The sequence below is a fragment of the Capra hircus genome, chromosome 26, assembly GCF_001704415.2.
Source record: "Capra hircus breed San Clemente chromosome 26, ASM170441v1, whole genome shotgun sequence".
NCBI lineage: Eukaryota > Metazoa > Chordata > Mammalia > Artiodactyla > Bovidae > Capra > Capra hircus.
The window spans coordinates 815161-828417 of NC_030833.1; the positions used below are offsets into that span (position 1 = coordinate 815161).

Sequence of the window (13257 nt, forward strand, 5' to 3'; positions counted from 1 at the left end):
GCTGGCACACACAGGACGTGGCATAATGTGGACGGGTGAGCCCCACAGACACAAATCCAGAATGGATGTGAAGGCCACGTCCCCTGCCCGCTGAGTTAAAACCCACGGGCACCACAGGGCCCGGCCTTCATGGCACCCCGCACCTGCCTTCCTATGGGAGCGGGCTCTGAAGCCCAAGGGCCCCGCAGCTCCCAGCGTCTCCCGGGAGCTCCCCAGCGGCCAGCGTCGGAGGAGGTGTCCGCTCGGGCTGGGGGCTCCTAGAGGTCCCCGGGAGCATTTGGGGGAGCGGGGGAGCTCCGGGCTGGGGGGCGGGGGCGGGGGGAACATGCCACTCAGGCCGTTGAGAGGGCAGTGAGGTACACACGGGTCGACAAGCCCACTCTGCTCCGCTTCACTGATTTCCTGTCAGAAAATGCTAACAAGCACGGGAGTCCTTAAGAGCTTTACAATCTTTCAGTTGTTCACCGGGACGTTCCGGGGCTGCATTTGTTTCCAGGCGCCGGTGACACGCGCTCAATCACACCCGTCTGCGGCTCTGACCGATCACCGCTCGGCCCGCGCTGCCCCGCAACCCGGCCAGGCCTGGCTCCCACCCGCAGAGCGCGCCAAGGGCGCCGGAGGGGCCTGCGGGGTGGGGGGGCAGAGACAGGCCACTGCCAGGGATCGGGGTGAAGGCAGGGGCCCCTCACCGAGCCCCTTGCACACTGGCCCCTCACCAGGCGCCATGGTGGGGGGCCGCCTGGGCATGCACAGCGTGGGTGGGGGTGGACGGGCGGCAGGGATGGGGGTGGACGCGCGGCGGGCGGGCGGGGGTGGGGCGAGATCCGCCCGTGGGGATGGCGGCAGCTGCCCGTTGCCATGGGGACCCCTCCTGGCACCACGGGGCTGCCAGGTCCCCAACTGCAGACCATGGCTCCACTGCAGATGATGACCAAATGGGCTGACGCGTCCACCCGCGCGAGCGAGGTCGGGAGAAAACGTGCAGCGAAGTGAACACTATTTGGCTGAGTTGGAGCAGTGCTACACCCAAGACCCAGACAGCCTTACTTCACCTAGAGAACGACCTCTTTCCTCAGAGAGCTGCGCAGCACGCAGAGTTACGCGCACTCTGCTGTTACTTCCTGCGGAGCGTTCTGTTTCCTTGACCGTGAGACACACACAGCACTTTGCGTGGCTTTTACGTGGAGTCAGCTGGTGATGGAAATACTCTTGTTCAGTTAAGTAATTTAGAATTTGACTGCCTCTCAGCCACTAGCCAGGTGACTGCTCACAGCGCTATGGACGGACAACTGATGTTCACCAAACTGTGGACGCAGCGTGTACAGGGTGACGTGCAGGGGCCACCAGCGGCGGCCTCACGCTGACACCGCCGCCCTCCCGCGTCTCAGCAGCTCTTCCCCTGCCACTGCCGGCGGTGCTTAGCTGGCCCCATAGCTGGTCCAGACTTGCTGGCAGACGCTTGCGTGGTCCGAAGCCTGGGGGTGAAGCTGCCACAAACACCTGTGTCCAGCCCCGTGTGGACATGCGCCTGCATTTTTCCCCAGTGGGCGCCTGGTGGTGGGCCGGTGAGGTCTCAGGGTCGCTGCGCTTTTAACTGTCCAGGCGCCTCCCCGCGCGCCCTCCCCGCAGCGCACGCCCTCCCCTCCCTGTGCGCCCTCCCCAGCACATCTGACTGCTCCGGCTCTTCCCCCTGCCGCCAGCGCTGGACATGGTTGGTCTCGTCACTGTGAAGAGACTGGCACTTGTGATCCTCCGTGAACAGCGGGCCCGTCACTCCCTTTCGCCCCACTGAGGAGCGGTGCTGAGTGTGTGCCCGCGTGCCATCCCTGTACTGGTCTGGTGAAGAGTCTGTTCAGACCTTTCAGAAAGTCAGTGGTCTGGTTAGTACTGGTTTGTAACAGATGTTTACACGTAGCACTCGAGATAAATTCCTTAATCACAGATTTCTGCAAATATTTTCTCTTGGCCATAAACTATATTTTTGTATCCTTTGAAGAACAGATGCTTTTCATTTTGATGAAGCGTAATAGCTGACTTTTTCTCTAGTGATACTTTTTGCTTTTTGTGTCATATTTAAGGAATCTTTGCCAAAGCCAAAGGCCTGGAGAATTCCATGGGGTCACAAAGAGTTGGACATGATTGAGCGACTTTCACTTGCCAAAGGCAAAGTCACTAAGATTTCCTCCTGTGTGTCCCTACAGACGTTTCACAGTTTCAGAGTTAAATTCTCACAAGTTCTGAAGCGAGGGTCGAGGCTCCCTTGTACATAGCCATTTCTTACAGCACCATTTAGGGAAAGGTCTTCCCCACTGAGCTACCCCAATACCTTCATCAAAAACCAGTGGGGGCTCTGTTTCCAGATTCTCACTCTGGTCCACGATCTATCCCTCTGGTTTCACAGCAAGACTGCACTGTCCTGAGCTCTGCAGATTTATGATAAACCTCGACCAGGCAGTGTAACTGCTCAGTCTCTGTTCATTTTCAAAGTTGTTTTGGCTATTCTAGGTTCTGAACATTTCCATATACATTTTCAAACCAGTTTGTTAACTTCCATAAGAAAAAGAGGCTGCCCTGATCGTAACTGGTGCTACACTGAATCTTTACACAGATCTAGGGAGAAACGAAATCTTAACAGCACTGAGCCTCTCCATCCATGAACAGGGCGTATTTGTTTGTCCCATCTTCTTTAGCTTCTGAGCAGTATGTCGTAGTGACTCTCTCTCTGGCCTCAGGTAAATGTTTCATGTTTTGATGCTACTATAAACGGCAAGATCATTTAAATTTCATTTTCCACCTAAGTCATTCACAAATTGACAGCTTACAAGCTGTAACTACCTGACCAGATTTTAAATACTTTAGCAAATCAGAAGTAGTGGCCGCTTTGATTTTACTTTCTTAGCAAATCGAAAGTGACTATTCACGAAAGCACTTCATTTCGTATTGTTTTTCCCTGAAGAAGACATTGTTCCCATTACATACATCCAATGCAGTCAGTTCAGTACAGTTGATCTCAAACCTCAGACAATTTGCCCTTGGCTCTGGACTGTGTTCCAGAACTACAGCACAGAGGGGCCGACACATGCGTGGAGGAGCCGCGCGGCAGCCGGGGCGCAGTGCGTGCGGCGGGGCAGGTGGCGGTGGTCGTGAGCTGTGGACTGGCCACACCCCGGCCGCCTCATCCCGGAGGCTCGGCCTGCACCGCCTTCAGCTCCTGGGTTCAGCCCATTTCTCCGTCGTGTTCGCCAGGGGACATCCCTGGGTGGCACGGGCTGAGAGAGAAGACGGCACAGAGGGAGAAAATAGCGTCAAAGTGGGCCACTGCTTCCGGCCCACGCTGTGCACTGACCTCAACCAGAACTTCAAAGCCGGGTCTGATACGCCTTTCACATTCCACACAACCCATCTGTCCCTCTCTGCCCTTCTGGCGACCTCACCTCTTCCCCAAAACTGTTCAAATTCACATTCACATGCAAATCCCTTTCCTGATGCTGAGGAATCTCCCGGACCCCAGCCTCCTCCCTGCTGCAGTCTCTTACAATCAGCCTGTGCTCAGAGAGCCAGACGACCTCCCTGCCGCCGCCACCTCTGCCGCCGCCGCCGCCGCCGCCGCCGCAGGCCTTCTCCGTGCACCAGGGCACAGAGACCCACGTGCTGCCTCCACTGCCCACCGCTGCCTTCCCGAGCCAACACGCAGCCCCACCTGCCACCACATCCCACCGCTGCCTCCACGCCCAGCCCCGTGCTCCAGGGCCCTGCCACCACTGCGTGTCTTCCCTGAAGTCACCGTCAAGGGAGGGAGTCTCTTCCCGCTTTTTTATTTTAAGTTTGTCTGAAAAGTTACAGTTCTGCACGGCTTATTATGGAAAAACAGCAGTGCCCTGATAATTCAGAAAACGAAGATCATGGCATCCGGTCCCATCACTTCGTGGCAAATAGATGGGGAAACAGTGGCCGACTTTATTTTTCTGGGCTCCAAAATCACTGCAGATGGTGATTGCAGCCATGAAATTAAAAGATGCTTGCTCCTTGGAAGGAAAGTTATGACCAACCAAGACAGCATATTAAAAAGCAGAGACATTACTTTGCCAACAAACGTCCGTCTGGTCAAGGCTATGGTTTTTCCAGTGGTCATGTATGGATGTGAGAGTTGGACTGTGAAGAAGGCTGAGTGTTGAAGAATTGATGCTTCTGAACTGCAGTGTTGGAGAAGACTCTTGAGAGTCCCTTGGACTGCAAGGAGATCCAACCAGTCCATCCTAAAGGAAATCAGTCCTGGGTGTTCACTGGAAGGACTGATGCTGAAGCTGAAACTCCAGTACTTTGGCCACCTCATGCGAAGAGTTGACTCATTGGAAAAGACCCAGATGCTGGGAAAGATTGAGGGCAGGAGGAGAAGGGGACGACAGAGGATGAGATGGTTGGATGGCATCACCCACTCGATGGACAGGGGTTTGGGTGGACTCTGGGAGTTGGTGATGGACAGGGAGGCCTGGCGTGCTGTGGTTCATGGAGTCACAAAGAGTCGGACACGACTGAGCTGAACTGAAAATTTCACTGTTCTACTCCCCAGAGGCCATTACTTTCTCTTAATTGTTTTTCTTTGGTATTTACCTCCATACTGCTAAAGCTTACAATGCTGCTTCTTGATTTCCTGGTCTTCAATATTAACTATTGATTTCTCTGTTGTGGAAAATGAGAGTTTAATCCCTTTCTACCACCTTCCTTCACTCACATGCCTGACACACAGACTCACACACACACACAATCCCTAGCCCCATCCTCGGGATAAAAACACATTTTTATTCAAACTGATAATCAGTCTTCACATCAGTATAGCTTGAGAATGCTCTTCACAACAGAACCACTTACTACCCTGCAACCGCTTTTCCCCTCTTGATGAGCTCTTTGTTTTCCTGGAGTTCATTGCTGCCTCCGTCTTTGTTAACTGAGATCTTTAAGGCGCATTTATCGCGCTTCATTCACACAGGGTCTAAACCTCATCTCAGTGTTTCTGCGCATCACTCTCACCTTCCTGGAGACTCTCAGAAACTCAGTCAGCTGACTACTCCTGCGGGGTACCTGGTTCTCCCCCGGGAGCTCCTTCACCACTGACCTGGGGGCTCCTTTGAGAGCAGAGAGGCAGGTCTGGCACAGGGGGACACACATCAGTGTCTGCAGAGCTGAAGGCAAGGGCACTCACTCTTCATGCCCAGGTAGCCGGGTATAGCTTCTGCTAAGGGCCTGGCAGACACCTGGTCCAGCTGGAGGCACCCACTCCATATCTGGGCCCTGCCCCCACCTCCAGGGAGCTGGCTGCTCAAAACCCTGTGTCCTGGGCTTTCTGGACCTTGGGTGAAGCACCACAGCTTCCTGACCAACGCATGAGGGACAACGCATGAGGGACACACCGTGAAAGCCTGACGCTTCTGAAACACAATTCTCCTTTTTTCCTACCTGCATGATCACAGGCTGCCGGGTGGGATTCTGGATGGGAATTCTGGCATGCCAGAGCTTGAGGTCTGTTTTCTGCCTCTCGGTATGGCCTTGGGAAGTGGGCACTGCCAGGGCCCTGCCCCTGGCCCATTCCTCTCCTTGCTCAAGGTCACCCCCCATGAGGCCTCCGTGCTGGGTCTTCATACCCTCAGCCCTCCTCAGTCACTGGGGTGGGTTTCCTGGGCAGGACATGGCCTCAGGGCCGGCAGGTTGTCCAGGACCACACGCCCACAGCCAGCAACATACCACCCCCAGCGGAGCCCGTGGCCCATCTCCACGTCTGCCGTGGCCTCGTGCAAACACGACCACCTTCCCCCTTCCCTACCCACTCCCTCACGCCCTCCTGGCCCCACTAAACGTGGCCTCCTCAGAGCAGTCTGGTCTCCACTCCCATCTCCAAGAGGCCTGCGGGTGGTACTGGGCAGTCACGTTCACACCCGCTCTTTCAATCTCGTAACCACAGAGTGTGCTTGCTCCTGGACTCTGCAGGTTCCACCAGGGCACACAGAGAGGCTGTCAGGTCACCTGTAGGCAGGGGTCACGTGCAGCGTGTCTGCACCACGTGCAGGGGTCACGTGCAATGTGCAGGGGTCACGTGCAGCGTGTGTCCACGTGCAGGGGTCACGTGCAGTGTGCAGGGGTCACATGCAGTGTGCAGGGGTCATGTGCAGCGTGTCACGTGCAGGAGTCACGTGCAGCGTGTCTGTGTCACGTGAAGGCTGAGTGTCATGTGCGTGCGCCTGTGCTCACTGGAGTGTGCAAGCTCCAGAGGGCAGAGTGTGAGTGTCACAGGTGGCCTGCAGCCTGTGTCTCTGCATTCGTGGCACCCGCAGCAGGCCCAGCACACAGAGCGCAACACGCATGTCCTGTGGCCACACGGATGGCTTCACGGCACCTTGGTGCCTGGGACGCTGGACCACACCCCCGCTGGTAACAGCCGGCCCTGCTCTCAGGAGGCGGTACTTGTGGCCTAGGCTCCGTACCTGCCAGGTGCGAGTGGGGCCTGGGCAGCCAGTGTGGGCCCTTCTGCAGTTGCCCAGGGAAGTCCTCTGATCTTTGGTGGGAAATGGAGGACAGCAACCCAGAGCTTCTCCTTGTAGCCTGCAAGCCTCCCGGGTACACCTTATGGGCACGCCAGCCTCTGAGACACGCATTCTCATCTGAAACCTGGCTTCTCAGGGGAGGTGGTGCCCAAGGCGAGGGGCGGGTACTGGTGATCCAGGAAAGGGCATCAGCTAAAAAACATGACCCAGGACTGGACACTCAGGGGTGGGTGGAACTCAAGACGAGCACCCTGCTGAGGAGGGGTCGTCGCAGCCCCATGGGAGCTGGCCTCATGTCCAGGGTGGCCGGGCTCTGTCTGCCTCCCACCCAAACCCCAGCAGGCCACCGTCGCACCAGGGCCCTGCCCCTCCCATGTGGGTACAGCGGCCGCTGCTGCGTCCCCCTCACTCCACAGCCTCCAAACCAGGAAGGAGAAAAGCAGCTCCTCCCTCCCAGTAAGCCCGTGAGGACCCCATGGGCTCCGGCCTCTGTCATGGGGCCGCTGACACCCTGGTGCCCCAGCTAGTGGCCCTCCTGCCCTCTGGCCAGCATGCCCTTCTGGGAATGTCCGCCCATCCTCCCAACTTGCCCTGGCCCAGGCGGGGCAGGACCCTGAGCGCTCAGGCCAGGCTCTGAAGTGGCCTGTCGGTCGGGGTTCAAGTCCAGGTGAGGCAGAGACGTCCCTGCTGGCCTCCTCCATCCACTCGGCACCCATGGGCCAGTGAGGGAGCCGGGAGGCGCCTTCCTGGAGGACCTGAGCGACAGACACAGCCCCGCACACGTGGTTCCCGTGTCTCAGCAGCATCACCAACACCGCAGCACAGCCCAAGGACCTCTGGTCACTGCTCCTCACAGCATGGGGAGGCGCGAGGAGCACTCTGGGCACTGAGGGCCGTGTGGTGGCCTCAAGAACAGAGCACGGGGTGGGCCTGCACCAGCCCCCCAGAGCCGCCCCCCTTCTCCCTGCCCCCGCCCCAGTCCAGTCCAGGGAGCTCCCCTGCTTGGCGGCGTCCCGTCCCGGGCTCCAAACGGAAACGGCTGCTGGCTCTCAGGGCAGCCACACACGCCGCCGGCCAGGTGCCCTGTTGTAAGTCCCAGGTCTTCCCAGGCGCGGTCTCACCCCACAACGGCCACGCAGAAGGCGCCACACAACACCTCCTGTCCGTCCTGGGTGGCCCCCATCCTCCCACCTTCTGGCCAAGCCTGGGGTCCGGGCCGCATGATGACCGGGACGCGCCCAAGCTTTGGGGCCTCCGCAGGGGAGCTCCACCAGGGAACACGGCATCGCAGATGCGCGCGCGCAGTCGCAGGAGGCTCTCTGACCCCCGTGTCACCCCTGTGCACAAGGGGATCCTCAGAGGCCGGGGAGGGCTCAGCCCCACCACGAGCCCATGGCCAGGACACACGCAGCTCTGCAGGACACCAGCTGGAGGCAAACCAACCCGGAGGCAACTGTCCTCGCTGGCTAGCCCAACGCAGCTTGTCCGCTAGAAGGAAATAAAAAAGTCGAGCCTAAATGCATAAAAAATTATGACGGAAGCACTAAATAAGGCCGGGCCCGCATGCTTATTGAGTCAAAAATCAATCAATCAATGAGGAGTGGATTAGGTGCACCTTATAAGCCCCAAAGAAATGATTTGCCCAAACACTGGGATTTAACAGTGGAAGACCAGATTCCAACACTTTTAGGAAGTAAATAATGAAAAATCAATTTAAAGAAAAAACAGATCAAGAACCCCGGACTCTGACACACGGACACATTTACTGCCGAGTGCCGTCTCTCGGCTGACCCGAAAACTTCGGAAGGTGTTTATTTACTTCCAGCACCTTCCAGAGATCAATATTTTTAATTTGGACCCAAGTTATTATTTTTCGCATCACAGCAGCGGGGAGCAGAGTAAAGTGCCTCATATTTTAGTGCTAAAAAGATCGATATGACAGTTTCACCTTCCCTCAGCCCTGCCGCTGCCGGGCCGCACATCACCACGTCCCGCGGGGCCGCCCGGCCGCAGGGGGAGCGGCCGCCCCCGCCCCCGAGGCCGGCAGCCGTGATTTAGCTGAGCGCCGAGGGCCCCGCGCCCTCGGAAAACCAATCTTGCTTCCCTCACTTCATCAGGCCTGTCTGGACCTGCGGGCAGGGCAGGAGGCGGGGCCGGAGGGGCTAACACAGATCGTCCTGCATCCGAGAGGCTGGTGCCTTCCTGCCCTTCCTCTGACCAAAGAGCTGCAGCCAGTGCCGTCAGTTCTCTGTGAATGTCCCCCAAAGTCTCATCCAGGAGAGCAGACAGGAAGAGGCCACGGAGCAGGGTGACCCCTTGGAAGGAGCGGGCATCAGGCCAGGGGGTGGGGGGCAGGGCAGAAAAGAAGCGGTGCCTCCCCACCCCCTCCAGCAGGCGCCCTCCAGGTGCCCTGGGCTGGAGGACGGGCCCAGACCCCACTGGAGGAGACTACGGGCCCAGTGCGGACCCTTGAGGCCTGTGAGCCCCCAGTGAGGAGCAGAAGGAGCCCCCAGACACGGCGCCGAGGGAGGAAGAGCCAGTTTGTTGGTGACCTGCTGCCCAGGTGTCCTGGGCCCAGGAGCCACCAGAGTGGACACCAGCCACCAGTGGGAGCACGGCAGGACCCCCAAGGCAGGAAGGGACCTCTCGGTGTGAACAGACCCCCCACCCCGGACGTCAGGGCCTGACCCAGGTCTCCTGGTCTGACCACGAGGGAGAAACAGTCAGGCCATAGGGGGCTGCTCGCCTGGTGAATGGGGACAGCAGGTTGCAGACCTCAGCGTCAGCGGGGAGGGAGGGGGCTTCCTGTGGGGACCTGAGACGGCCCTTCTCCCGACGTCCACAGCCTCCCCCTGCCAACAGGGCCCAGTCCTGGAAGACCCCCAGAACCGTGAGTCCATGTCTGTGGGACTGGACTTGGCCACACTCTTGCCCACCCACAAAGCCCAGGAGAGTGCCTCTTTCCAGGGTCCAGGCCGGTGGGGATGATGGAAGCTGGTGGGGGGAGTGGGGGCTGGCCAGGCTGCAGGCAGTGCCTCCTCCATCTTCCAGGCGCAGCCGCACAGCCCGGGCACTCGGGAGGCAGGTGCCAGCAGGCTGACCCGTCTGTCCAGATGGAACCCACTTCCAGAGCTTTGAGGGGAAGTCAGAACCTCCGTGCTCTAGGGCAACGCTGCGTTCGCCAAAGCCAGGCGCAGAGCCCTCAGGAGCCTGGCCTCGGCGCCTGCGCTGGGCAGGACTACCACGCGGCATCTCCACGGGCCAGGGGGGTCAGCCCCGCCCACCCTGTCTCCTGCAACTGCCAACACCCTGCAGGAGCGGGTGAGGGCCAGCCAGGCATGTGGCCACAGGCTTCACCTCACGCCTCGCGGCCCCCACCAGGCTTGTCCCTAGCGGGCGGTGCCAGGGCCCAGCAGCCACCCCAGGAGGGGCTCTGGGAGCAGGGGGCAGGTGGGCAGGGCCTCAGGCCCCCCCAGTCACACTGCAAGGGGCTCCCAGGGTCCCCTGACGGCGTACTTGGTGTGGCGGGGACAGAGCCAGCATCTGAGCCTCATGAGGGATGAAAACTGGGCCATCCTGGCTCTTCCGGACAAACACAAAACCACCAGGGTGTCAGGTGTGGAAGTCGGCCAGGAAACCCAGGGCGCTTTCCACTGCACCACAGGAAACACTGGGGCGAAGCTTTCCAGGATGGGGTCAGTGGCACAGCCCCCTCCCCACCCAGAGCAGCGCCCTGTCCAGACCCCTGGGCACAGAGATGCCCACGTCCGCTCAGGGAGACCTGGGCAGAGATCAGGGCCGGGGAGGGCAGGCACCTGGGGGGCAGCCCCTTCCTCGTGGGGTCTTACCCCACTGCCCATGGCTTCCAGCTCATCCCAGCCCCCACCTCCCCAACTGTGCGTGAGCCTTCCATCTCCCTGACTCCAAAGTGGAGGCCCCAGGCTTAGATCCCCTGCACCAGGGAAACCCACCTAACCAGTGGTGCTCGAGGTGTGCAAAACTCGACCTCTGAGATCCGGGCCCTCTGCCCCGGGCCCCGCCCACCCACTCAGACAGTCTGCCGAGCAGCTGGTAGGTGCTGAAGCAGGCCCAGGCCCGGCCGCTCAGGGACAGACCTGGTGTTCCCAGACTCTGGATCCAAGGGGCAGACGCAGAGAGCAGAAGGCCGACACAGCCCAGCAAGGTGGCCGTGGCCCGAGGCGGGGGTCTAGGGGCCAGGGGCCTCGGCCAGCCTGTAAGCTCCAGCCAGCCCCTCCAGCTCACGCGTGGTCACCCAGGGGCCAGGCCGTCAGCCCGTGAGGGCAGTCAGGGAATTCTCAGGAGCAGGATGGGGGATGGGAGGCTGGGGCACCTCGGAAGGAGGAGACCTCCCAGGAAACAGGCAGGCAGGGGACTGGCCAGCGGGCAGGGTCAGAGGGAGCGGAGCCGCCCAGGACGGCCAATGGGGGACAGTCTGTCTCCTCAGGCCCGAGTGGACCACACGAGCCACCTGCTTCAGTGAGCGGCCACTCGGGACGGTCTTCGGGAGCAGACAGAATTTAGCAGTTTAAGTCTAAAATCTGCGCTTCTAGCAGCTCCGGCTGGAATGGGAAGTGCTGCTCTGGCGCCACCTCCTGGTGAAGACCAGGACCTGCAGGCCCCTGCTGAGCGGCTGCACCACACAACCAGAGCCCTGCCCCGCCCAGAGCCCCGCGACAGGGCACAGCTCCCCCAGGCTGCACCCCACCCCCCCAGAGCTCCCCGCCCCGCAACAAGAGCCCCGCCCCACAGCGCCCCTGCCCCCCAGCCAGAGCCCCGCCCCCCCGAGCGCCCCTGGCCCCCAACCAGAGTCCCCACAGGGCCCAGCTCCCCCAGGCTGCAGACCCCCTCTTAACTGTTGCTGTGGGCTCTGGGGCCCCCACCTCGTGCTCATCACCAGGGGCAGCTGCAGGTTCACCCCCTTTCTGGGAACAGGCTACTATTTTCTGATCCCTATTAATACCTGTGACAGCATTTATGTACAAGATAAATTCATTTCAATTTCCTTTTTCAATTAATGGCCTATTATTTGAACCACACTCAGCTAAAAATATTACTCCAACGCCATTAATCTTGTAAAAATTAAATTTCCCTCCCTCTGACAGGCAGAGGCCAGCAGGCTGGGGCGAGGGGGTGGCCACATGGCTGCCCAGCCCTGCCCAGAACCGCAGGGGCGCAGAGGCCCCTCCACCAGGACGGCAGAGGGCCCGGCAAAGGTGGCTCCACGCACGACCGTGAGCGGGCGGTGGACGGGCACGCAGAGCCAGGGCCAGGTAGGCCTTCACCTCAGACCGTTCCTGCCAAACGCACGCCTCCCCTGAGGCAGCATGTCCAGACCGGGGTGTGGAGTCCTTCGGGCATTCCCGCCCGGGAGACACGGCCATGCAGGACCGCGGCTGCAGGCGGCGCCACTGGGAGGGAGCAGGCCACGGCCCGCGGGGTGAGGCAGGCAGGGAGTGAGGCCCCGACACGCCCTGGGCAGCCCCGGCCTCCGCCCTCGTCTCCAGACCCTGTCCGGTCCCGCGGACCCTGGGACACAGCCTCGGAGACCTCAGACCCGAGCCGTCCCATGTCCGGGCTGGCGTCCGGTGTGAGGTCAGTCTTGCCCAAGGAGGCGCCGCCTCGAGTGCTTTCCCGGGCTGAAACCAAGCGGCATGGCCCCGTCACGATCGCGCCATCAGCGTACTGGGCCTGGGCGAGCGAGGGAAAGGCGGGCGTGGGGAGACTCCGGAGGTCCCGGAGGAACAGGAGGGGCGTGGCCTCGACACCTCGACGCCCAACCTGACGCGCGTCGGCGGTAGCGGCTGCAGATTATTCCGCCAGGTGGCTCGTCCACAGCGTGAAAACGTCTAATTCTGGGTACTTAAAATTACTTCCAGTTTTCACTGGCAAATAAGTTTTGATAACCTTCCTTACACACAACCGTCTGCACGACGGTCGTTCCTCCAGGGAAGCTGCTGAGTGAGGGGAATGCTCTGATGCAGGTTTCTGCTTTCCGTTGCAAATTGAGAAACCCCTTTTTGAGATACACCTCCAGGGGCGAGGCAAGAGCACAGCGGAGCCCTCTCAGCCCCCAGGCGCCTCCACCGTGAACGATTCCTCACCCCACCAACCATCTGGCTGCAGGAGTGCAGTCCCTGCATCAGGACGCCACGACAGGTGGCTCCGAGCAGGCCGCAGAGAGCGAGAGAACCGAGCATCTCAAGGAACTGCCAAAGGGCTGTGTGAGAGAGACGGGGGACAGACAGCGGGCACTCCGGCCTTGCTGAGGCCACGGCGTCTGTGCCCGAAGGCCAAGGCCCCATCCCCTGACGAGCTGACCCTCCACCCTCCACCGGACGGGGCCGCCCAGCTCCGCTGCGCCGAGACGCCCGCCTGTCCCCCACCCAGCACAGCCCTGGCCGTCAGGCCAGCGGGGGCTGGTGTCTGTGGTCCCCCCGCCGTCACATGGGGCTCGCCCAGCCCGTGCCCGGGATGGGCCGCCCTGCACCGAGGCGGGGCACGCTCACCGTGAACTGCTCCTGCGACTTGTAGTTCTCGTCCAGGTAGACCCGCGCCCGGCTGTACTCCTTCATGGCGTCGCTGGAGAGCAGCTCCCTGGAAGGAAGAGGGGCGTCTTCACACACATCACGCAGGCAGCTCCCTGTCCCACAGCAGCGCTCACGGGGGCAGGAACGGCAGCCTCGAAACCACGGAAGCACGG

General features: G+C 60.4%; 1 protein-coding gene across 2 annotated transcripts in view; it reads right to left on the bottom strand.

Annotated features, from left to right (window-relative positions):
• INPP5A (inositol polyphosphate-5-phosphatase A) overlaps nt 1-13257 on the bottom strand; it is a 150838-nt gene that overhangs the window by 61388 nt on the left and 76193 nt on the right. For both annotated transcript variants that reach the window (XM_018041258.1, XM_018041259.1), the window contains exon 4: nt 13064-13151. In XM_018041258.1, coding sequence (XP_017896747.1) covers nt 13064-13151 — 88 coding nt within the window. The remainder of the gene's footprint in view (nt 1-13063; nt 13152-13257) is intronic.